At 36.4% G+C, this 24,600-nt stretch overlaps 1 protein-coding gene across 4 annotated transcripts in view; it reads left to right on the top strand.

The window, feature by feature from the left end:
- LOC149572212 (DEAD-box ATP-dependent RNA helicase 17-like) overlaps positions 1-24,600 on the top strand; it is a 154,997-nt gene that overhangs the window by 13,736 nt on the left and 116,661 nt on the right. For 2 of the 4 annotated variants that reach the window (XM_089813467.1, XM_089813468.1), the window contains exons 2-3: positions 24,110-24,182; positions 24,314-24,423. In XM_089813467.1, the coding sequence (XP_089669593.1) occupies positions 24,110-24,182; positions 24,314-24,423 (183 nt within the window). The remainder of the gene's footprint in view (positions 1-24,109; positions 24,183-24,313; positions 24,424-24,600) is intronic. The other 2 variants (XM_089813469.1, XM_089813470.1) reach the window with 1 other exon arrangement.

Raw genomic sequence — 24,600 nt, forward strand, 5'->3', positions numbered from 1 at the left:
ATAGCCAATGCTACAGCGTGCGAAATCTCGTAAATAATCATTTAATTAAAATCATTAAAATAATCTATCCAAATCATTAATTTGCACCATAATAAAATTTTATTGCAAGAATGATATAAATATCTGTAGCACGAATACATCAATCATAATGCGATAAATTCCATCATATATCCATAAAAAAATAAGTCAACATGTTCAAACACATGAGTAAACACAACTGCAGGAACCTAGTCCAGTCTAACAACACAATAATACACAGTGCAATCACTGCACACATCTCAGGGCAATCACTGAACGACATCGTGACACTTATCTATCCAGGAAACCACTGGCACAATCTCAGTGAAGCCATCTAACACATCATAATCTCACAAAATAGGCAAAAGCATAAACAACCCGCTAAAGCAACAATATAATCAAATCATCTCAAGGGTGTAGACCACTCACGGGTCCTAATTGTGATCACATACAAAGCAAGATCACCAAGGTGGCATCCATTAGGATGACTTACAAAAATCAAATGGGAGAGGCACTACATGAGGTTCATTAAGGTTACAAATAGTAATTTGAATTTAAATTCTTTTAGGTGGATGTAGCATCTTGTTGATCACGACACAGTGATTGGGCAGTAGAGTGTAGGAAGTTGCCTACTCTTGATGGGACTAGAAAAACCAGCCTACCATTCGGATATACAACTTAGAACTAAACACTCCAAAGTATTTAGTGACTTACCACTTGCAGGCCACCTGATAAGGGGATAGAGCACATTATTGAGCTAGAGGAGGGCACTAAGCCCGTTATGACCACTCCTTACTGAATCCCTAAAGTGACTAAACGATGAGATAGAGAAGACCATTCAGGAGTTACTCGCTATGGGACATATTAGGCCGAGTAAGTCTCCTTTTGCTTCATCAGTTGTTTTGATGAAGAAAAAGGATGAGATGCTCAGAATGTGCATAGATTACCGGATGTTGAACAAAAGAACTATTAAGAATCAATATCCTATTTCACATATTGGTGAGCTACATGGGGCGTGTTTCTTCTCCAAGATTGATTTGATATTTAGGTATCATCAGATTAGAGTTAGGGAGTAAGATGTGGAGAAGAAAACATTCATATGTCATTGTGGTGACTTCGAGTTTTTAGTCATGCCATTTGGTTTGACTAATGCCCCAGCTACATTTCGGTCTACTATGAACAACCTTCTATAGTAAGTCGTGAAGATTTGTTCTATTGTTTTTTTAATGATACAATTGTTTACAGTAAGACATGGGATGATCAGGTGACACACTTGGATATAGTATAGGACATTCTTGATAGGGCTTCCTTGTATGACAAGGAGTCCTAATGTGCATTAGGCACGACAAATTTGCTTTATCTTGGGCACATTATTAGTGCAGAGGGGGTTCACATGGATCTCGATAAGGTCTATGCTCTATTGGATTGGTTTACGCTAGAGAATCTGACACACCTTAGAGGTTTCATTAGGTTGTGTGCATTTTACTGCAGATTTGTGGCATGTTTCTCTTGTCATGCAACTCCCTTACTGATCTGACCCATTAGGGTGCATTTGAGTGGTTTGCTTAGGCATTATAGTGCTTTGAGAAGTTCAAACAGATTATGACATCATGCCCCATGTTTTCAAGGTCATTTGAGTTGCATTGTGATGCCTCAAGTGAGGGAATTGGTGCCATTCTTTCCTAGGATCATCATCCCATTACATTTGAGAGTGGGAAGCTCTGGGTTCCTGAGAGACCATTCAATGTTTATAATAAAGAGATATTGACCATTATGCATGCTTAGGCCAAACTTAGGCAGCATTTGGTAGCAAATTATGCATCAAAACATATCATAGTAGCTCGAGGCATTTCCTTAGACAACAAGATCTTAATGAGAGGCAACAAAAGTGGGTCAACAAATTACAATCCTATGATTTTGACATTTCCTATATTAAGGGTACACAAAATGTAGTTGCTAACGTGCTCTCATAAAGATCCCACTTGTGTTTGATTACAAAGGTATTTGAGGATTGGAGATACTTGATCATTGCAGAGTATGCCAGGGATCAGTGGGCAACTGGTATTTTTTATGGTAGTATCCAAGGCAAAAGATATACCCTTGTGAACGAGTTGATCATTTACAAGGGGATGATTTATTTGGTCCCATGATCACGTGTCAGGCAGATTGTATTGCGGGCCTTTCATGATTCTCCATTGGCTAGACATCTTGCGTTCTTGAAGACCAATAGAAAAATTCAAGAGAGATTCACATAGGAGGGCTTGAAGGTAGAAGTGCAATAGTATGTCAGAAAGTGCTCTATTTGTCAACATAACAAAAAAGATCATACCTATCTAGTCAGGTTGCTACAACCACTTCCCATTCTTGAGAAGAAGTGAGAATGTTCATCCATGGATTTTATTGTCCGCTTGCCAAAAGCCCAAGGCAAAGATTGTACTATGTAGTGGTGGATTGCCTCATTAAATATGCACACTTTTTCTCATCACCGCTACATCTTCAGCCATACAAATTGTTGCGTTGTTCTTCTGGGAGGTGTTAAGATTGCATGGTTTACCTCAAGAGTATTGTAAGTGACCGAGATAGGCATTTTATGAGTCACTTCTAGCAAGAGTTGTTTTGATCATGTGGGATAGAGTTGACTCCGAGGACTAGTTACCACCCTTGGACTAATGGCCATACTGAGATTGTTAATAAATGGGTGGAGGGCTATTTGTGGAATTATGTGTCGGCACAACAATGAGCTTCGGTGAAGTGGATATACTTGTGCGAGTAGTGTTATACTTCCACTCACCACATGTCTATTCTGATATTCCCTTTTAGAGTCTTGCATGTGTATGATCCCTCGAGCTTCATGGATTTGTTATTAAATGACAATAGGGTACCTCGTGGAGGAGATTTACTATAGGACAGTTAGGATGTCATGAGGACTTTGAAAAACAACATTCAGAGGGCACAAAATCAGCAGATTCAGTATGCTGATTAGAGGAGGAATGCTTGTTCTTTTCAGGTGGGAGATATGGTGTACTTGATGTTGTAACCCTACAGGTAGTCTTCCATTAGGAAGAGTGGAGTTGAGAAGCTCAAGCCTTGATATTATGGTTCATTTCGTGTGGTTAGATGTGTGGGTAAGCTAGCCTATGAGCTTGATTTGCTAGAAGATAACCAAGTTTATAATGTGTTTCATGCATTACACCTCAAGAAGGCATTAGGAAGGCATGTTGTCCCATCTTCTACTTTACCCCCACTAGATAATGAGGGAAGATTGGAGTCGATCCTTAAGGCTATACTGGATACTAAGGAGAGGCATTTGCACCAACGGATCATTAGAGAGTTTCTAGTGAAGTAGCAGGGTCTTCTAGATGAGGAAGCCACTTGGGAGCTTGAGGATATACTTCAGCACCCCAGGTTGTGACTGCTTAGGGACAAGCAAACTTGGGGAGGGAGGACTGCAATGCCCCCAATTTAGTAGGTCATAGTAGCTTGATGATGTCAGTTCATCATTGCAACCCTTGTGAGGTGAGACTATGTTTTGGGGGTCTCAGTGGAGTGACGTTATATTTATAATAAGTCCGTTCTTGTAGAGTTTCTATTTTTAGTAGTGCAGTCAAAGCATTTGGTAACTTGGCTTCTTCAATGGTTGATTGGGCATTTTTTTTTGGATTAAAGGCAAAAACAAGTTTTGAAGGGACCCGAAACCCATTACAACAAAAGCCTCTTACAGGCAGATACACATGAGAAAGACAGTCATAAAGTAGTTACCAACAAAAAACAAAAAGACAACTAACAACAAGAAACTACACACCATCACCAATAGAAGCGGTGAGAGTGAAACAGTCCAACAAAGACAAAAAAAAAAAAAAAAAGACCAGAACAAAAAAAACTAGGAAAGTAGACCAAGTCTAGGAGAATATGCTCAGTTTGATTTTCCAAATCTTCCAGCTTCTAGAAAGTCTGAAGGACGAACTTCTCTTTAGGCTCTTCCATTTTGGTGTCCTCCGTCTTCTTTCTCATATTGGCCCTCGTTCTCTTGCTAGGACCTGTGATTTCTTCAGTGTCTTCTTTATCCTTGTCCAAATTAATGACCTGTTTTTGCAGCATTTCGTAAAGTTTTTTATGGTCGTAAAGCTTTTTATGGTTCATCTTGGATGCCTTTAGTTGCTCGTGATTCTGGAGCAAAATGGTAACCAACATAGCTTAATTCTTCTTCGTCCTTTCAGTCAAATTCTTAATAGTGCTCTCCATTTCCTTAACCAAACTACTCAAATCAGTATTCTTCTCATCACCAATTTCCTTTCTAGCATCCTTCATTTCCATCTAAATTGATTGAATTTCATTGACAATCCAGTTGTCAAACTGAAGGGAATTAGAATACCTGGCTTGAGCAATGTAAAGAATCTTCAAGTTAACCATTTCCTTGTCCTTATTTCTAGTTTGGGACTGGTCCAGCGGCGTAGTAAACCTAGGCCTTGACAGTATCCTGTTCAATATTAGTATTATAATCCACCCTGTTATCACTAATGTCATTTAGGGCTTTCACTGCAACAGCTTCCAAATTAGTGCGCTGGCTACATTTCTCATTCTCTTGAGACCTGGGAGACGACCCCTTAGCTTCCTCAGTACAATCCTCCTCAATCTCATCACTGACGTAATTATCATCCTCCTGAATCTCCTTGTCTTCCACACCATACCCTCTGTCAATATAAACATTACACTCTGAATTATTATCATCTTTTTTTCTAGCTTTTCTTCAGCATTATCCTTGTGGGGTGCGAGATCTTCATTACCTTCCCCACATTCCTCTTCCCTGTTAATCTTTTCCTCTTCCTCATACTCGGCCTAATCATCATCATCAGGAGCGCTAACCTCCTCTCCTTCAGAACTACCATTTTTCTCAATATCCTAGTCCTTAGTCTCCAAGGAGGTAGAATTATCCTCCGAACTATCAGTGGAAGTGGACGAAGCAATCCCTTTCGATTCAGACACCTTGAATTTTTCCTTCTTCTTAAGGTCCTTATTCGAATCAGAAGAACCATCAAAGGAGTCCTCTGGGTCTGAGATGACAACCATACTTTTCTTGCCTTGTTTCACCTCCCTCTTCCTTTTCCTGGAAGACTCCTCTTTGGACTTCTCCTGGAACTTTGTGCTTCTGACAATACTTAGCAATCAATCGTATTAAACCCTCATGAAGAACAAGGTTAGACGGGTTCTTGCAATGCTTTTCAAGGCCCTTAACCAGAAAATTGTAAAGATAGAAAGGAAAAGAAACTTTAACCTCATGTCTAAAGTGATTAAGAAAAACAAAGTGGTAGTTACGGATGCTTGTGAACCTACCATCAAGAGTGATATACTCCATAATCGCTCTTAAAACATTACGCCATTTCTTCTTAATCTTGTGGATTTCAAAGAAACTAGCACGCTTCTTTGCCAGAAGACCCTTTTCCTTTTTCTTAGTTGGGAATCTATTAAGGGCTTTCTTCGCATACTTAATATCTTAAAATTTTTTTTTTACCAGAATTTGACAACACACTAACTTTAGAAATCAGGTCGATGTTGACAATAACCCTACGATTATGCAGAATTACCTTACCATTCTCCCACGTCTCCACAAATTGCTGAGTAATCTCTTTGTCCGTGCCATGGAACTTCTCTAAAAACTTCAGAACACTAGATTGGGCATTATTGTTGAACAGCATATTGTAGGTTATTATAACTCATTCTTAATGAATAACTAAGAACTTTTTATTATGATTTGATGGTGTGAAGTTGAAGACTCTTAAGTGAGAAGTGTAACTAGGAAGCCAAATGGTGTTGGTGTCTTGAGGAAGACTTAGCTTTGCAAATATTATAAAAAGGGACACATTGTGGAGATCGATCCATCCTCTTGTATTTGACATTTTATGATTTTGTGAAGTCTCGAAGGGTTTCAGTGTTGGGAATTTGGAGAAGTCTGATTTCTCCATTGGAGTTGCCCTTTGAGCTGGTAAGGGATCCAGTGAATTGTGTCTGATTTCTGCATACACGTTTTGCAATTATCTGGGAATTGTTGGTGATGTTGTATACCAAACAATTCATTGTTCTGCTGCAATTTATGCCAAGGAAGTATTCTGAGTTTTGGTGTTATTCTCCTGCCTTCATTTCTGCTATAACTACTGTTGTTTAGAGGTGTTTGTGGAGCTGTAATCAAGCATTCAAATCTGCAATTGAATTCATATTGGATTGACCTGTATTGGGTGGGTGACATGTTTTCTTGGAGCAGTGATTACCTTTTTGATGCTGCATCTAATCTGCTACAGCAGTGTCCAATCCTTTAGGGCTGCATTTCAATGTTATTGGGCCTTGGCGTGGAATAGGTACCACTTCAAATTAAATTCCAATGCCAATTACATCCAGGTTCACTTAGATTTTAGATTGCTTGTGTAAATTATTTGTAATAATTGCAAAACTCATAAATGCAATTCATTATTATTGTGTTGCCATTCATAATGATTTGATTTTACTGTCAATTGTATGAGCATTTCTTATATTTCAAAAGACACAAAAAAAGCATATACATTCAAAACCAATTTTTTTTTGGCAAAAACCTCCAATTTAAAAAAAAAAAAAAACTCTTCAGCATAGTTCTTGAGCTAGCCAACAGTCTCTTACAGGTACTTCATCAGGAGAACTATTGTCATGCTTGAAATTTTATAATCACAGAAGCAATTGTGAACAAACATTTATTTAAAACAATAATATAATCCAGTATGCAAGGAAAAACATCTTTAGCTTTAAAGAAACACCTAAAACTAGTAGAAAACAATGTGAAACTGAGAAAAACACCCCAATTGGATTTTTTGGAGATACAGGGTTTCACAGTCCAGAAACCTTGTCACATTGTTAGGTTCCGAAATCCATAATGTGCGTTGGATGGGTAGAGGTGAACGATCAAATTTTCGGACCTTTGGGTACATCACAACTTTTGGGGTTCTAGAGTCTGAAACTCTGGAATCCTCAAGGGTACTTGCAGCCATTTTGAGCGAGGGACTAAAAGTGTTGGCTACCTTTCCCTTTTCATGGTTTCGGAGTCTAAAGACAGTGACACCCTCAGAAGAATGGTCTCGAAAACCGAAGGGGACCCGACTGCACAACTAGAAACTTTGGTTTGTGGGGCTGTAAAAGCCTGAAGGTCTAGGGATTTCCTACAGTAACCCCCCAAAAAACCTAGACACCCTAAAATGAACAAAAGAAAAGCCTAAGCACACTAAAAAAATTCCCTAAAACTAACAAACTAGACCATTAAAACCTTAATAAAAAGCAAAAAACCGTAGAAAACTGTAAAACTATTAAAACATACAAGAAAAAAGGGAAGAAAAGACACAATCCCTACCTCAAAGAGAATGTGAATTTAAAGGCTCTGTGACATAGAAGGATGAACAAGTGAAGGTGAATGGTTGTAGATCGATCAAGCTAATGGGATGCAATAAAATAAGTAGGGCTGCCTAATGCTGAAAACGTGAAATGTCAAAAGGCTTAGGTCGCAGAATAAAAACAAAGTGCTCAATTCCCTTAATATAGTGCCTTAGAGCTGACGTCAACCTCACATCATTGAGGTGTCCGTGCTCTAGATTGCAATGACTGTAAAACCTCAAACTCCCTAGATGATGCCTTAGGCGTTGAGTGATATGGCTTCAGAGGTGTTGGAGTTCAAAGAACCTCAACACTTTGAAAAAACTCTAAAAGAAAAAACCAACTCCTAAAAAACACAAAACAAACACCAAAAGCAAACAAAGGGGAAAAAAAGGAAAGGAGAAAGGGGGGGACACCAAAAGATGACTTAATTGACATCTAACTATTGGGAGCACAAGGGCCTAATGGTCCCACCAATAAGAAACTAAAATCAGAAAAATGAGGTCTCCATTAGGCCAAGTGGCAAAATGAGGCATGAGTTGCGAAGCCACAACATATTCCATTGTGGGAAATAAGATTGCTCTTACTGTCCCAGGCTTTCCAAATGGATTTGAAAATGATCGATCCTTATGGTTTTACTGGGAAGTTTGTAGCAATCAAATTATTGAGATGTCCTCCTTTGGAAGGTCCTTTTGTTCTGGGAAGTGAATTTTTTTCTAGGAAGTGGGCAGAAGATTGGCTAAGCTAGCAAAGGATATTGAGTTGAAAACTTGAAACCAAGTATTTTTTGATGAAATGAGTTAAAATCTTTCAAGAAGCCTTGTCCCAACTTCAATTTCATCATAGAAAGTTGGGAAAAGTAATGGGAAGTAACACTATTAAAGGCGTGCTGAATCTTGAAATTTGTCTAAGTTCAGAATTTTTTGAAAACTCCCAAAATATAGAATCCTTGCTATAACTTCTATGAGGCTGAACCCATAATTCATAGACTTGGACTCAGAAAGTACTTGGCAAGCCCAAAATTTTCAACTTGGAAAAAACTTAGAGAAAACTCGAAGAAAACTTGACAAAATAGCAAGAACTAAAAATTAAAATATCTTGAAGGAACATATTTTTTTGTTGTAAAATTCAGTTAAAAAGTGACATCTTGAAAGAGAAAAGGCACGGTTTTATAGCAAAAATAGCATGTGAGAAACATAGTTTAACTAACATTTTACCTACATCAACATTTTTGTCCATAGTTTTTTCTCTAAAAAACATGAGTTAAACTCGTGAGTACATGCGCAACAAAAAAAAAAGAGAGAAGTCGACAACTTAGGGAGTACTTGGAGAGTTTGCAAACTATGCTGAAACCTATCTCAAACATCCTGACAATATTTATATAAAATACAACTTAGAATGGTAACTTAAATGTTATATTTTATATAAATCCTCCCGCCCTCTGAGCTGTAAAAATGAGAAGTATAGACAGCAAGTTGGAGAAAGGAAAATTCCTTTGGGCATGGCAGATTTTGCCTTCCGCAAAGGAATCTCCACTATTGTGACCCTTCGAGATTCCGCCCCTTGCAAAACAAGTTCTAGGTTCAAATCGGTGAGAAAAAAGTGAAAGAAATTGTAAAAAAATGTTGTTTTTTGAGGTTAAGTTGTCAAAGAGGAAAATTCCTTTAAACACGACCTTAGAGGAATCCAAACTCCTCTCCTATCCATGATTTCTGCCATCATGATGAGGCAAACTAAGGCAAGCATTGAGGCGTGGAATGATTTCAAACTTAACTAAGGAGTGAAGCAAGCCTATTTTTAGATGTCAAGACAAAATGAGGAGGATGCAAGTGATAAGAGTAAATTCCTCTAGGCATGGCGGATTCTGCCAGCCCTAGAAGAATCAAAATTCCTCTCCCATCAAAATTCCACCCACCATAGTAGGGACATGAGATCATAGCAAAGCCCTTGGACTTTTGCAAAATGAAAATTGATGACTATTTGAAACCAATTGGGCTAATTAGGAGGTTGATATTGAATTTGAAATGAAGGATAAATTCCTCTTGGCACCTCAATTGTTTCCTTGCATATGGCAATAGAAACATGAATTAAGTCCTTAAAATTTGCTCGATGATCAACAAGAATGAAAAGATTAAGGGATTGGCCGAAGTAATGGAGAATGGTGAGCTTGAGGAAAAATGCAAGTGAAGGGGAAAAAATTCCTCCAGGAGAGGTGGATTCTACCACTCATAGAGGAATCCAAATTCCTCTAACATGCCTAAATTTTGCTTGACATCATGATTCTTTAAACTCAATCTTTGGTTTTCAAATTTCATAAGAGAGGAGAATGAATGTGGATGGAGCTTGTCATGAGGAAGTAGAGGATGAATTTGAAGTGAAAATGGACAAGGGGAAATCCCTCAAGGTATGGTGGATTACGCCTTCCTATGAAGATTCCATAAACCTCCCCCACTTTTGATTTCCACCATTCTTCACATAAATAGAAAAACAGGTTGAATCCCCCTAACTCACACAATGAGAAGAAAGTAGAAACCCAAAGCATGGAGATGAGAATTTTGTTTTGACAAAACTAAGGAAGAAAATCTGATTAGCTGTATTTTAGAAGGGATTGATGTGAGGTTTGAAGTGAAATTCAACTAGGCTATGAAGAAATTCCTTGAGGGATGGAATCCGCCATCCCCTAAGTATTAATTATCCTTTGCAGAATCTAGTTTTGCTTAGACCTCAAGGATTGATGGAAATGAGAAGGTTGCATCTTGATTGGTAATTGATAATTTAAAAGATTTACGCCTATGGCTCTCTTGTCAAGTCGGCCCTGTATATGGGTAGAAAATGCTTAAATAAAATGGTTTCACTGACTTGAAAGGCTAGGTTGGCCTTAATGAGAGACACCTTTCCAAATACCTCCTCACCTATATAAGCAAGGAGGTGTGAATTCATTTCAACATCACTCAAAGACAAGCTTGCTGCTGATATTAGGCAGTGAACCCCTCCTCATTTTAGCAGTGAATCACTGTTGGAAAGGCAGCGGTCTGTCATAATGGGAAGTGAAATATTTAAAGGAGAAAGTAATTTCTTTGAGGGAGCAGAGATTTTGGATAACTAAAGGCAAATTTCTCTTAAAATTCTGAGATTAGAGGGTGGTGAGATAATAAAATGTGGGTATGCTGTATTGTAAAATTCATTTGGTTTTCCAGATTTCAAGCAAGATCAAGCTCAAGGCCATCAAATGAGAAGAAGATTCACATCAGATTATCAAAGTGCCAATACAAGATCGAGATCAAGATGGTTTTCAAGAAAGTGAAGAACAAGGAGAAGGAAAAATTAGAATTTACAAATGGAAGAAATTATTATCAACTTGAATTTCTTCCAGAAATCCAAGTTTATTTCGAAGAATCCAATTACATGAAAATTTCACCACTTCACGAAGTTCAAGTTTCAAGTTTGCAAGGACAAGCAAGTTAAAGACCATGGCAATGAGAAAATTTCCAAGAACGAAGATGGAGAACATTTGAGAAGATGAAGCAACTTGGGAATATGCCATCACAATTGAAGGCTTGATAATAATTAGTATTAAGAGATATTTTCTCATCACAAAAGAATTGACCAAATCTAAAAGATAAGGATGTTGAGGTAGCGCCTATTTGTCTTTAAACAATTAGGAAATTCTAGTTACACATGTTTCAATCATATTGTGCCAAGTGTACACATTTCTCATTTGCTCACAAAAGCATTGTGCTTTTCTTATTGACCTATAGGGTGATCCCTTTATGTAATTGGATGATAGGTTGGCAACCCTAATTAGGGTTTGTAATGGGTGAATCTTGGCCCTTCATTTAATTGAACAATTATAGAAAGCCAAGGCCTTTTCATTTGTAAAGGGATTAGATTTTGGATTCATTAGAGAGAAGCTAGTAGAAGTAGAGTAGGAGAGGAGACTTGATAAATTTTTTGCCATAATGCTATTAAAGTAATTGATGATTCATTATTGGTCGTCATAGTGGATTACTTGTTGTTTTGGAGTATTCCATGGTTTCTTCGATTTATCAGTTAGGATTTCATTTTAAGTAGAAGTAGATGAATGGGAAATATTGTTGGATGGTGTCCATACCTTTTGGTGCTTGCTGGTTGGAAGTAATAGTGCAAGGTTAGATCTAGCCCTAAATTGCAAGTGCTTAACTTATATTGGAGATGCTTATATAGATTGCACCATCATAGGGTATTTGGATGAATATTGACAATGTGAAATTCATTCTGGCATCTATGGAAGATAGCACCCTCCTATGCCTAGTTGACATGGGGAAGCAAGGATTGGTTAGAGGCTCACTCCATCATCAACATTGTCTTACATTCTTAGAGTTAGATAAAATTCCTAAACCCTTTCTTTGCAAATTATTTGGTTTTAAATGATTGAAGAAGTTAAAGTCAAGTTGATATCTGTTGAATGAATAGGATAAGTCCCTTTGTGATAACCAACATATCACATCATAAAATGGAGTGAAATTCCATGATTAAGAAGGAACCTTGAAGTTGTCTCATTTGATCACACAATTTCTACACATTGTTTAGAATATGAGCGTCCTTATTCAAGAGAAAGTTGGAGATGTGTTTCATCTTGGAATACTGAGTATTCGATTCTATATGTAGTGGAAGAAAACTTACATCAACAAGGCCCTTGCCAACAATGTCTATTAAAATTAGTGCTCTATCATGCCCAATATACTTTCCTTAACCAAACACAAAAAAACCAAATTCAAATGGCTTTTCTTTACCATTTTCTCCAACCATTTCTTTGTAATATCTTTATTGATTTTCTTGTGAGATAGACCTAGATGCCCAAATTTGGGGGCCGAAGATGAAGCCACCCTCCTGTAATTGGGACAAACATCTCGATGTATTTAGCACAAAGAGAGTGCCCTCAAAGTAGGTTAATCATAATTGAATATAACTCTTCTAATATAGTAGCCCTTTCAAACTTCATTATAGAGTATGTAAAAGACCTTATGCTTTTAGTTTCCTTCATGCTCAAATATTTCTTGTCCTTAATAAATTTGGTAAGATCACCAACAACAACCTACAAATAGGCTGATTTTCTTCTAGCCATGCCAGTATCATCACTCTTCCTAAGCAATTTTCTACGGGGCAACTTATTGGACGCATCACCATTTATTATTATTATCGTCCCCAGCTCCAAAAGAAATCAAAGGACCCTTGCAAGGCATATCTCATGGTCCTCGTCGTACCTTTATCAATGTAGATTGTGTGACTCTTCTTTTTCGTATCCATGTCGACAATGGCCCCACGCTTCTCCAAAACCTTGATACTAGCTCAGGTTTTCTCTACACCTTCAACTCTATCATTGATAATTTGTGGTAACTTAGGGATGCGCGATTCTAAAATCTCAGGCCATGACAAGAGCTGGAATTGACAATGTTGCATGATGTTTCATGTTAAGATTTATTTTTTGACCAGATCTTAGTTGGAGTAAACATCCGACTACCACGAAACATTTCTGAAGTCTGCCCAGCTAGCTCAATGCATTCCCTTGCTCAACCTTCCATTGTTGTTGGTCTTGCCACCACCGTGCTCCTTCCCAGTCAGTTTTGACTCTTCACAATCTAAAGACTCTTCGATAGGAATTGCTCTTTTTGATCTAAACCATCTACTTTGTTTATTTCCATTTCATTTGTTCGATGTGAAGTAATCATCTTCATCTATTTCCATTGGTGTAATTTTAGATCCAATAGTGATGACTTTCCCAAATGAGATATACTATTTCTTATAGTTTCATATATGTGGAATTGAAATTGATGTCTACTCTCCAGTTTCTCACCTTACATTTCTTATGCTCCTTTTTCATTTCTTTTTGAGGATTCCGATAAATCATATGCCAAAGCTCTATGCTATTGCTACGAATAGCTCTGACTTCATTGTGACTCTCTAACAAATATAAAGTACCCAATTTGTTTCCTTTTGCAAGCATTGGGGACCCTTTTGTCACCTTCCACTTATTGGATTCAAACTTGACATTACATCCTTGAGAGCAATTGCCCAACTGAAATTGAGTTATTTTTAAGTTTAGGAAAATACTGAACATCTTGTAGCAGCCAAGTATTTTTATTTGTTAGTTTCAACAAAACATCTTTTCCAACAATATTTAGACATTTATCATTTCCAAGATTGACCTTACCAAAATTGCCGCTTTGAAAAGTTTTGAAAAACCTGTCCATGAAATAGTATGAAATGATGCTCCCATATCAAGCACCTAAACATTTGCTGCAATTTCTTTTCTAGTTAAAATAAGGGCATCGCCGTCTTCCATATGTGCTCTTGTACTCTACCAAGCTTTGATACCAATTGTAAGTTATAATTGCATAGATAAAACTAACAAACATACCTAAGACAACAATAGAAATATAAAGACAAAAACATAACAAAACAAATTATAGCGGTTCACCAAATATGGCCGCATCCACTCTCAAAGTAGGGAATATCTTTTTTAATGTTACCAAATACTACTACATTCATGGTCTACACACATTCATTTATCCAAACATTTATAGAAATCAAATGAAGAGACAAGAATAAGAAAAGTCATGTGACCGTCGGGCTTCACACTCCCAATACAATGGGCACCCCTACCTAGTAGACCTAGACAAGATTAAGCTTTATGATTTTGTTCCATTCACTTCGACATAGGCCCTTACATCATAAGAGTCTTTACAATTTGGTGGAAAATCATAGGATAACCAAGACTTTCCAACATCTTGAAAATGAAGCTCTACTCAATCCTATCATAGGATTTACATCATTCATAAGAGTCTTTACAATTTGGCGGAAAATCATAGGATAACCAAGACTTTCCAACATCTTGAAAATGAAGCTCTACTCAATCCTATCATAGGATTTCTCAAAGTCAATCGGCATCATGGTGATTCCTAAGTTTGATTCCTTTGCCTAGTTTATGGCTTCCCAACATGTGAGAGGGTTCTCCAATATGTATCTACCTTTAACAAAACCTATTTGTGTGGTGTTCACAACTTTAGGAAGAACATCCTCTAGTCTTTTAGTGAAAACTTTGGAAGAATTTTGAAGGACACATTCAATAATGTAATAGGTCTAGTTTTTAAATAGAGACCTATACCCATCTCTAGGAATCAACTTGATATGTTCACTATTAATATCCTTGCCTAAAGACCCTTTACCAATGGCTTCGTTATACACCTTCGGGAGGTTCTCTCTTGTCCATTTAATGTTGCTTTTATATAACTATGCTAGCATCCCATCGGGGTCAAGTGCTTAGTTAATACTAAGAGCAAGAATGGCTTTTTGAATTTCTATTAAGGATAACACTTTGTCCAACTTACCAGAGTCATCATTGCTTATCTTTTTGAGACTTATTTTAGTTCTATCCCTATCCTTATTTTGTCCATTATCTTTTAATGTAAACAACTTATCGTAAAATTGAGCAAAAAGATTAAGTATATCTAATCGATTTGTTATACTTTCCCTTACTTCCTAGATGCTATCAATTTTTTCTTTAGCCTCTTTGCTCTCAAGAAGCTGGAAAAAATAATTTGGATCCTTTGTCCTAATGATCTATTTATTTCATCTTGACTCTAGTCTTGATACCTTGAATTTCACATTTTGAATCCTTCTCAATGCTTCTTTGGCTTGCACGAGAGCCTCACTAGCACCTAGACTAGTTGGGTCTCTTTGCAAAGCACCTTTAACTTTTAGGAGTCTGTTGTGCATGACAATCTCCACGCTCTTGACATCTTTGGCCTTTTCCCTCTGCACAACCTGAAAAAGTGTTTTCCAACTTTGTATGTTTTGGTTCCATCTCTCAATATCACTAACTGGCCTTAGGTTCCATGTGTTGAATAACCTAATAATGTATATAACATACTTAAGATTCTTATAATGTATCAACCTAGTATTGAGGGTGAATTCCCCCTTTTTCCTGGGGTGTAGGGAAGAAAGTGTTGTGACAGATCACTGCTCTTCCAAGGTGATGATTTGAGAGGGAATAAGGAATCACCCTCCAACCACACCTCTTGTCATCCTTTAAAAAAGGATATCCTTGTTTATATATAATCAAACCAATCTACTATATATTCTCTTAACAACATGTTGATAATTGCACCAAGTGTACCATATATGTTGGAGTTCACTCTTCTTCTCCGCGTACGATTGGGAGAGTCTAAGTTTATTGATCATCCTATACAAAAAGAATTTTTCAGTAGCTTTCCATTCAAATTTGATATTACCTGCCTTCTCTTTAGCATATTCAATCATATTAAAGTCCCCTCCAAGAATCCAAGGTATTTCCTCTAGTAGAGCAATCCAATTCCAAAGTTCTGTTCTCTCCTTATGATCATTGGAATGTGGAGTCATATATAGAACATATCCCCACCTCCAACCTTTTTCTAATTGAGAATAGGCCAGACCTGTCTTTTACAAGGTGACCTACTCCATTTGGGAAAAAAAATGCTCCATCTATTGCTGACCAAAATGGCAGACCCCCATCACCTGTAGTGTGCTTAGTGGTAAAGTGATTTACATCTCTCCATATGCATTTCAAGTTGATATCTAAATGAAATTGCCCAACCATTAATTCTTGGAGAAGGAAGATGTCAATATTCATTTTGTTACATCCCAAATTTTGACCTAATTTGAAATATAGCCGTTGAGGTTCACATGAAGTTAGTTGGCAGTTTAATTTGTTATAATTTGGCAAAATGGTAAGATAGTTAGTCGTTATGATTTCAAGTGAAGATAACATGCTAGTTGATCGTTAATCACGAATTCATGGAATTGAGAAGATGGTTAACCGTTATGATTAAATAATTCATTATGATAATATAATTTAATTGCGGGGAAATTCTTTGCAAGAAACATGTCAAAGGGGGTAGAAGCATTGTCAGAAAAGAATTAGGCAGGAGCATCACCATCATTGGGCAGAGGGGTAGAGGATCTAGCGACTTGAAATAGGATACATCTGTGGAACCGCATGAGTTATTTAAATAATTAAATTAATTAAAATAATTGAGTTAAAATATAAAACATATCTCAAAGAATTTTAATTTATCTTTTATCATATTATTTTAATAAATATTTATAAACGTGCATATAATATAAAAATGATTTGGCACCATTATAATTTAATAATTAATAAAGTGATGTTACATGTACATATAAGATTATAATAATGTTCGAATTATAAACTTCCAATTCTATTCTTTCCTTTTAATATTTTTGCTTTTAATCGATTAACACTTGGCATGATTAATTGATTTTATATTTGGCAGTTCGAGTTGTCTTAATCTTTCCAACTTCTCTTCCAACCTTTTATTTTCTTTTCCCTCTTTATTTCTCTCCTTTTTCAATTCAAATTTATGATGTATTCGAAGAGTCTTCTTGAAAACTGTAGGTAGCCGAAGAGCCAAGCAACCATTTTAATAGAATCGTATTTGCTATAACCTATTCCTCTCTGCATTTGGTGGCTCTTCTCTTATCTACTTATACGTTTGAACAAAGGGAGGAGAACCTGAGATTATTACTGGCTTCATTAACTTGTTCCCCCGTCTTCATTTCACCTTCATAGCTTTTTCTATCCGTGGGTTTAGTGCGGAGTCTATCTTTTCCGACTGCAGAAGTAAGGAGCAGTCTGTATAAATCACGTAAGATATATTGAGTTCCGCCGAAACATGTTTAAAATCCATTAATTCCTTTGTTCATAGAGCTATGCCAATCGGTGTCCTGCTATATTCATCTTTCCATGTAAAACTAAATATTGTTGCCAAATTAAATTCAGACTGAATGGAGTATGCATTTATATAGTTTTCTAGTTGGAATTACTTTAACTCTTGGCTTGGCTTTCTATCATAAAATATTGTCCATGACTCCTATTGTGGAGATGAATGCTAGATTATATATCTGCAGGTGGATGTTGCATGGATTGGCTATTCTTGTCTAGCGTTTAATTTATGTACAGGTCCTTCACTTTTCGTATAGTATATACACCGTTAGACTTTTAAAGTATCTTCTAGTGAATGTCTTACCTCATACTCCAGATTGAGGGTGATCGACAGGCAATGTTTAATGAGAAGTTTAGAATGAGATAAAGATCTATGGATTTATAAATGAACAGATATTTTATGTTTGAAAGTCCTCAGATTGGATTTAACATGATTGCGACCTTAAAATGGTTTTAGCTTTAACTGGCCAGCTTGGACCACGTATTGACGATTTAAGAATAGGGCATGCTTGATGCATCTTATTGAGTTTAGGTTGTTACCTTGAATGAATCTTTTACGTTGTTTGTCTTGCAAACTCGATACACATTCTTCGGAGTTATGGACCCACGTTTTCAATTATAAACTTGTATTGTTCTTGGAAGTATCTTACATTTTGGTGTATAACAGTCTTACAGCATGCCACCTGGGATTTACATCAGGGTTCAATCTAGCCCATTAAACTTTGTTTTCCCTATATGTATCTGAAATTTGTTGTAATACGTTTTTGAGAATGCTCCTTGGGTTTTGCAACTTAATTTAAAAAATTTTTTTTTTTTAAAGAATTATTAAACCTGTGAGTGATAGAAAAAATTGATTGTTAATGGAAGTAATGAATCAAATACAAAAGAAGTCTTATATGATGTGATACATCTCAGATTGTTGAACTTTTAAGATTCATGAAAAACTTCTTCTTAACCTCTTTATTTTCAGTTAATTAGTGTCAGATAAAAAGAGTTTCAAATGGTATAAAGAACCTCTATGAATTTTGCCGATCTCAAGAACAAGTTTTATTTTTGTCATAATTCCTTATAAAAGATAGAAGAGTAGTTTGCTCATAATTTTCCATAATACTGAGGAGTTCACTAGCATGATGCCATAAAATTGGTGAAGAGGTGTACATAATAACAAGGTGATTATAATCTTTCAAACACCTAGGATTCACTTGGACATAGAAGCCACATAAGGGTGAAGAGGTGAAATCAAACCTGCAAGAATCAACAATAAATCAGATTTGAATATTAATTAATAGCTCATGCGTGATTTCTTTAAATCTAATTTCCTATCGTCAAGTCAAGAGAGGTGTCTAGATACTAGGATGCTCAGCTGATGACAAGATGATCCTTGGCTATTCCGGGTAGGGAGGGCCTTTCTCATTAGAGATTGTGTAGGGATAAGATTTGGTCCGAGGTTGGGTGGTTAAGCCCTTGACAATGTTTCACCTCTCCATAAGTTACCGGAGGTGCATCGGACAAAGATAAGTCATACATTCAGTTGGTTGTTGGAAACAGGTATTATCACTTTTATGATTAATATGCAAGAAGGTAAGATTAATTGAGTTATTTCATCGTTACACCTAGATGCAAGAGATAGATTTATGGATTGTTTTTCATTTATATGAATATTGAATATAAGTATATTTTCTAATCTTGAGTTACTGTCACAATTAAGTAATCGGAAGGAAAGGAATTTGAAATTGATTGAGGGATAACTGGAACCCTAAATGATATAGTGGTATCGGAAGCCCTAATTGAATTAGTGGTATTGAAAGCCCTAATTGATACAGTGGTATCGAAAGCCCTAATTGAATCAGTGGTATCGGAAGCCCTAATTGATATAGTAGTATCAAAAGCCTTAAATGATCCAATGGTAATCGATGTCCTAATAGATACAATGGTATGTGATGCCCTAATTTTATATAGTCGTATTTAATGGTAATCGTCATTTAATCTCGATATAGCGGTATTGGATGGTAATTGTTGTTTGATATTGTTATAGTGGTATATGTGGACTAACTTGAGTGGTTGCAGAAGCATCCCTACAATGATTTCTTGGTTCAAATTCCATGGTATGTGGATTTTAATTTCTGTAGTAATTTCATTTGATGGTGTTTTTAAGTTTTTAGTTTAAGAAAATTTTGTTTAACTATTTTTAACGGTAAATCTCTTTCACATGAACATGACTATTATAACTGTCTTCTTATGAATTTGAAATAATAACTGTATTTCTTGAAGATGATAGTTGTTAAATAAGACCCGGAAACTCGGGATGTTACACATTTTCATTTTTAGGAACCTTTTTATCACATATTTCTTGTCCAAGGATTCAAGCCCCCTAATATTCCAAGAAGCACATGTCAAATACATTAGGAATTAAGTCTAACCTTCGGGGGCACTCTTCCCTTGTTTATTCATAGAGACATGAAATCACAAATCACAGAATCATAGCAAAATCACCTCAGTGCTATACAAGTGACTGGGAAGCATCATAAAGATAATCATCATAATCATAATAATCACATCAGTTCTCTACGAGCAACTGGAAAGCAACAAAGATAAGTCACAATAACCATTGGTTCTCAACGAGCAACCGGAAAGTGACAAAGATAAATCATAGTATCCATCGGTTCTCAACGAGCAACCGGAAAGTATCCCAACAATACTGATCAATGACTCAGAATGGTTAAATCAGGTATCTCATAACATATATCTCGCTATCCCACAAAGACACTGAAACATAATAACCAACAATAAAAACATACTTATCATAAGCATACCATCACATACATGGTTGAACAATAATGATCAAGATTGAGTCAACATGATGCCACACTCATAAAACCCCCGAGCCTCTGGTAGACGTCCTATAACTGGTCAACAATCTAGTCAACCCCAAAACCCCAAAAACACAGATAGCATAAAGAAACAAGATACAAATACATGTTTGGGTTTGCTTTTACAATCACATGGTTAAGCCAAATATGAGGTTTCAGTTTTCGTTTCAGAGTCCATTGGATCTACCTCTCTATCTTTAAACTCAAAGTCTTGATCAGCTCCCAAAGGGGTGGTATTAGATTATTTGTTCTTTCTAATGTATTTCTTATTCCTTTCTAAAGCCAATTTCTATCATTGTCCCATCAATTAAATCCGTATTGTGGGACCATTATAAAGCACAATAGCCCAATTATCCTTACTCATGTCTTCAACTTCATCTACTCTTAACTTGTTCCAAATTGACCACTCACATCATCCTTACCCAATTTCCTAATTCATTTAACAAGCATAAAATAGCATACTTGGACAATGAGGACTTCACCATTGCTAGAACTTAGGGGAGGCTTGAAGGGGTTAGAGGTAGCAGCATGATTTGCAACAATTAAAACATCAATAAGTGGAACCTTTGGGTCTTATGCCTTATTTATGATAAATAGGATCTCATTTGAGTCCCTAGTCATAACGTCAAATATCCTAGAAGGGATCTTAGGGGCCACCACAGTCCTATCCCCATTACCAGGTGTCTCCAAGTCACTAACAAGGCTAAAGGCCCCATGTTCTAGGGCTTCAATTGTATCCTTGATAGGCTAGTCAATTTGAGTGTGTCTCTCTAGTGAAATCAACTTGTTAATGCTTTCAACCTCTTTGGTCACCCCTGTACTAAGTTGGTCTTCAACCCTTTTTCTTGCAATTGCAATAAGACTCAACTTCTTCAAAACAAGTTGTTTGGCATTCAAATTCTTGTGCTTAGGGGGATTGGTCAAGGGAAGACACTTAGTGAGGCAGCAAAAGTAGGGGAGGGAATAGTGCATCGTGGAGGGGCAACATGCAGAGCTAGAGGAACAAGCTTAAGGAGAGGTTCACCTAGCACACACGCATCCACTAGAGCAACATCAAGGTTGATAGCATTGGGATTATCACAAGGAACCTTCGCAAACACAAGGATATTGAGGGCCATCAATGGGGGCAAGTTCAGAATGGAGGGCAGGGGGAAGTTTACCATCCTTACTGCAAGTGAGAGAAAATTTTTTCCTTGCTATTAGGGTTGACAAAGGGTTTGCCTTTCTTATTGGGGAAAATCGACTTTGCTTTTTTAATAGAGGGCAATATTTTCTCTTGTGCCCTTTCTTTTTATACTGAAAGCATGCCTTTATGACTCCCTAAAATTCAATAGGGTACACCATTGTTGCTTCATTTCAGTTCGTGTATCCTTTGGGAGGTTAAGCCTCAGGTTAATTGACGACCACCACCTAGCATCCATGTGAGGCAAGATAGAGGGGGACTCCTCCATTCTAAGTACATTCCCAATATTTTCCTATGTTTTAGGGATGAAATTCCACAAGATTGGGGGAGTGTTACAAACTATGACCCATCCTGGACAATAAATAGCAAGGATTTCATCATGGTTAGTGTGTGGTGACCAAGTACTCTAAATCACCTAGAGCCAATAGACCAATATTGTTTCTATAAAAACTCCTTTTGGCTATTTGGGTTATTGGAAAAAAAAAATTAAAACCCTTTTTGAACCATCCTGCAATTTGAAAAATGGAACCCTAATTTCTTGCCCCAAATATTCTGTAACCAGTTATTCAAGAAATAATGAGAAGGAATATTATCCATGTCAACAACCACAAGAAAGATTGTAGTGTCTTAAGTTTTTTTTTCCTCATCACCACAAGCAGAGACCATTTGAAGTTAGCTCTAATAATGTGAGAAGCACTAGGGGAGCTCTTACCTCTTCCTCCATGCTTGACGACACTCTTGGGAAGCTCTTGACAGAAAAGTATGAATTTAGGATCATCTACAATACTCTGCTTGTCTATATCTTAGGATTTACCACTAGTTTCTCTTGGGACAATGTCTGATAGCTACTCTCCACTTGGAGATTTATTGCCCATAAATTAAAAAAAAGAAACGATGATGTTTGATAACTGCTCTCCACTTGAGATTTATGGCCCATAAGTCAAAAAATAAAAGCCACACACTGTACCCAATCAAAGGCTCGTAAATGCAAAAGGCTTGGAAGGGACGAGTAGGCTACGCTCCTCTTACCAGTTGACCCTTTGGCATTTAAAGATTATTTTGATTAGGGACAAAAATAAATTATGTCTCACTTTGCTACATGCTCTTTTCAATTTGTATATTTTGAAGACTTAATCAAATGACAACACAAATGTTTATGCTCTCTTGAAAATTTCCGTTTGTGGACAATTAGTTGGGATGCTATTTACTTGCCAGAACTACTAATTTCTATTGAAATATAGGTTATTCACTCTCAAGGATTCATTAAGTTTTTTAAAGTATACATACTATATAGTTTATAGTAGTTAATCCATCAAAATACTCCATTAAATTTTTTTTAAGGAAAACAAGCTATATATGAGTTGGTGATTGAAGAAATAAAGGTACAGAATTGGTTTAGGTCAAGGGAAATTTAAAAAGTTTAACAATTTTTAATTATATATATATGACATGTGATGGTAAAGTTTTTATATTTATGTAATTTTTTTTGTTTTGTTTTGTGTTTATTGTGGAGAATGTTTTTTTACATGTATATTTTAATATATTTTGATGAGTGACCTGATTTTGTGCCAATTTGACATTTTTTTACCTGTCACTCTCTCTCTCCTCTATTTTTTTTCTTTCCACATATAGAATGTACTTTCTGATGTATTGGCTTACTTATAGTCTTCTATCAGCATAAAGTGAACCCGTTTAGGTGGAAGCACTAGCTGTACCCATTTCAGATTCTTGGTGCACTCTAGCAATATCTAGGTATATGGTTGGAGTTATGGTTTAGGGCAGATCATGCAACTGCTGCCATTTCTGACACTTTTCCCTTGTAGTTCCTTACTTCTTTCAATTTCTGTAGATACCCCAGATTTTCAGTTTGAAGGTCTATCCCAAAGTGTCACCCCTTTCCTGACCCAGCCATTCACACTTTTGATACATCTTCACTATTGATTTTCACTTTTCCAAATTGCCATGGGCCAATTTTGGTTTCTTGGTCTACTATAGATATATGGTAAAGAGTCATCGTGAGGGGCAGAGTATGAAATTAGGTGAGAGGAATTGGGTTCTCACTCAATTGCGGAACTTATTTTGGTTTATTCTGAATTCTATTCATTAGTTTGGACCAATTAAGCAGTAAGCTTGATATTTCCCAGACAAGATCTTGATCCTTCCAAGTAGAGATTTGTATTATTATTTACTTAAGCAATTGACCCCACATGTAGAATATTTATTTTTGAATTGATTGGCATATCATAGGAGGTGATTTCATCAGCTAGCCGAATAGTTTATATTATAGAAACCTTTTACTAGAGAAAATGATGTACTTTGGTGATGTTGGCTATTTGATTTTTTATCCAACTGCATTTTAGGTCTGTCATGCCCTGGCAAATGACTACAACAGGTCACTGTTTTTCCTAGCAAATGAAGTCACAACCTCTCTTAATATTAAACCTAGGTGCTAGAAATTAACAGGATGCTGACCAAATTCTTGGAAATAATAGCAATTTATTCTTTAAAAAGCTGACTAGTTGAAAGGGATTATAATATATAAGGGATGACCTTACAAGTAAACCTGGGCAATGGAATCATGAACAATCAACAAGGCCTACTAGAACTGGAAAGAGAGTCTTATGTCTCATCGATCCAAATAATGAGGGTTTTGTTGTTTGTTAATATCTTAGTTTCGTCTTCTACTTTACAGAATACTTTATTGTATTATATACTACTTTTTTTTTGTCATTGATGTTGTTCTTTGCAAGAACAAAATGTGTTTAGGAGCATACTTGCATAGGAAAAGTTGTCAGCCTATTAAAGTTTTTGATTACTGTTGAAAGATGTAATGAATTTGCTTCACTTTAAATATGTTGTTTTACTGAAATAGTTTGCTGTGCTTTGGTTCAGGTAGAATGGGCTTCAAAGTCCCTACTCTTATCCAGAAGCAGAGCATTCCGATCATTCTTTCAGGATGCGACGTGTATCCATTTGTTCCCTTTCCTTTACATATTTTGCAATTAGGATCATTTTGATTCTTGAGAAACTTGATGTAACGCTGGTGTTGAAATGTGAATGCTAAGCAGTTAGTTTTCATTAATGAAAAGAGGGCAGACTTGTCAATGCAGGAACTGGTACTGGCAAGACAATGGTATATCTTGCACCTATCATTCACCACATGCAAGCATATGTTCCTCGTATAAATCGGTCTGATGGAACATTTGGTAAGAACTGAATTTGCTTGTAATGAATTGTGCTTGATTATTTGTATATTTACATTGATTTCCGGATTTCCAGATTCATTTTAAGCATAATCTTTATTACTATCTCATCTTGCTCGGCATCAGTAGCAACTATGGGGTGTAATGCATTTATTATGGTTTATAAAATTTATATAGAAA

The sequence above is a fragment of the Cupressus sempervirens genome, chromosome 2, assembly GCF_028749045.1.
Source record: "Cupressus sempervirens isolate cs-2001-9-10 chromosome 2, ASM2874904v1, whole genome shotgun sequence".
Lineage (NCBI taxonomy): Eukaryota > Viridiplantae > Streptophyta > Pinopsida > Cupressales > Cupressaceae > Cupressus > Cupressus sempervirens.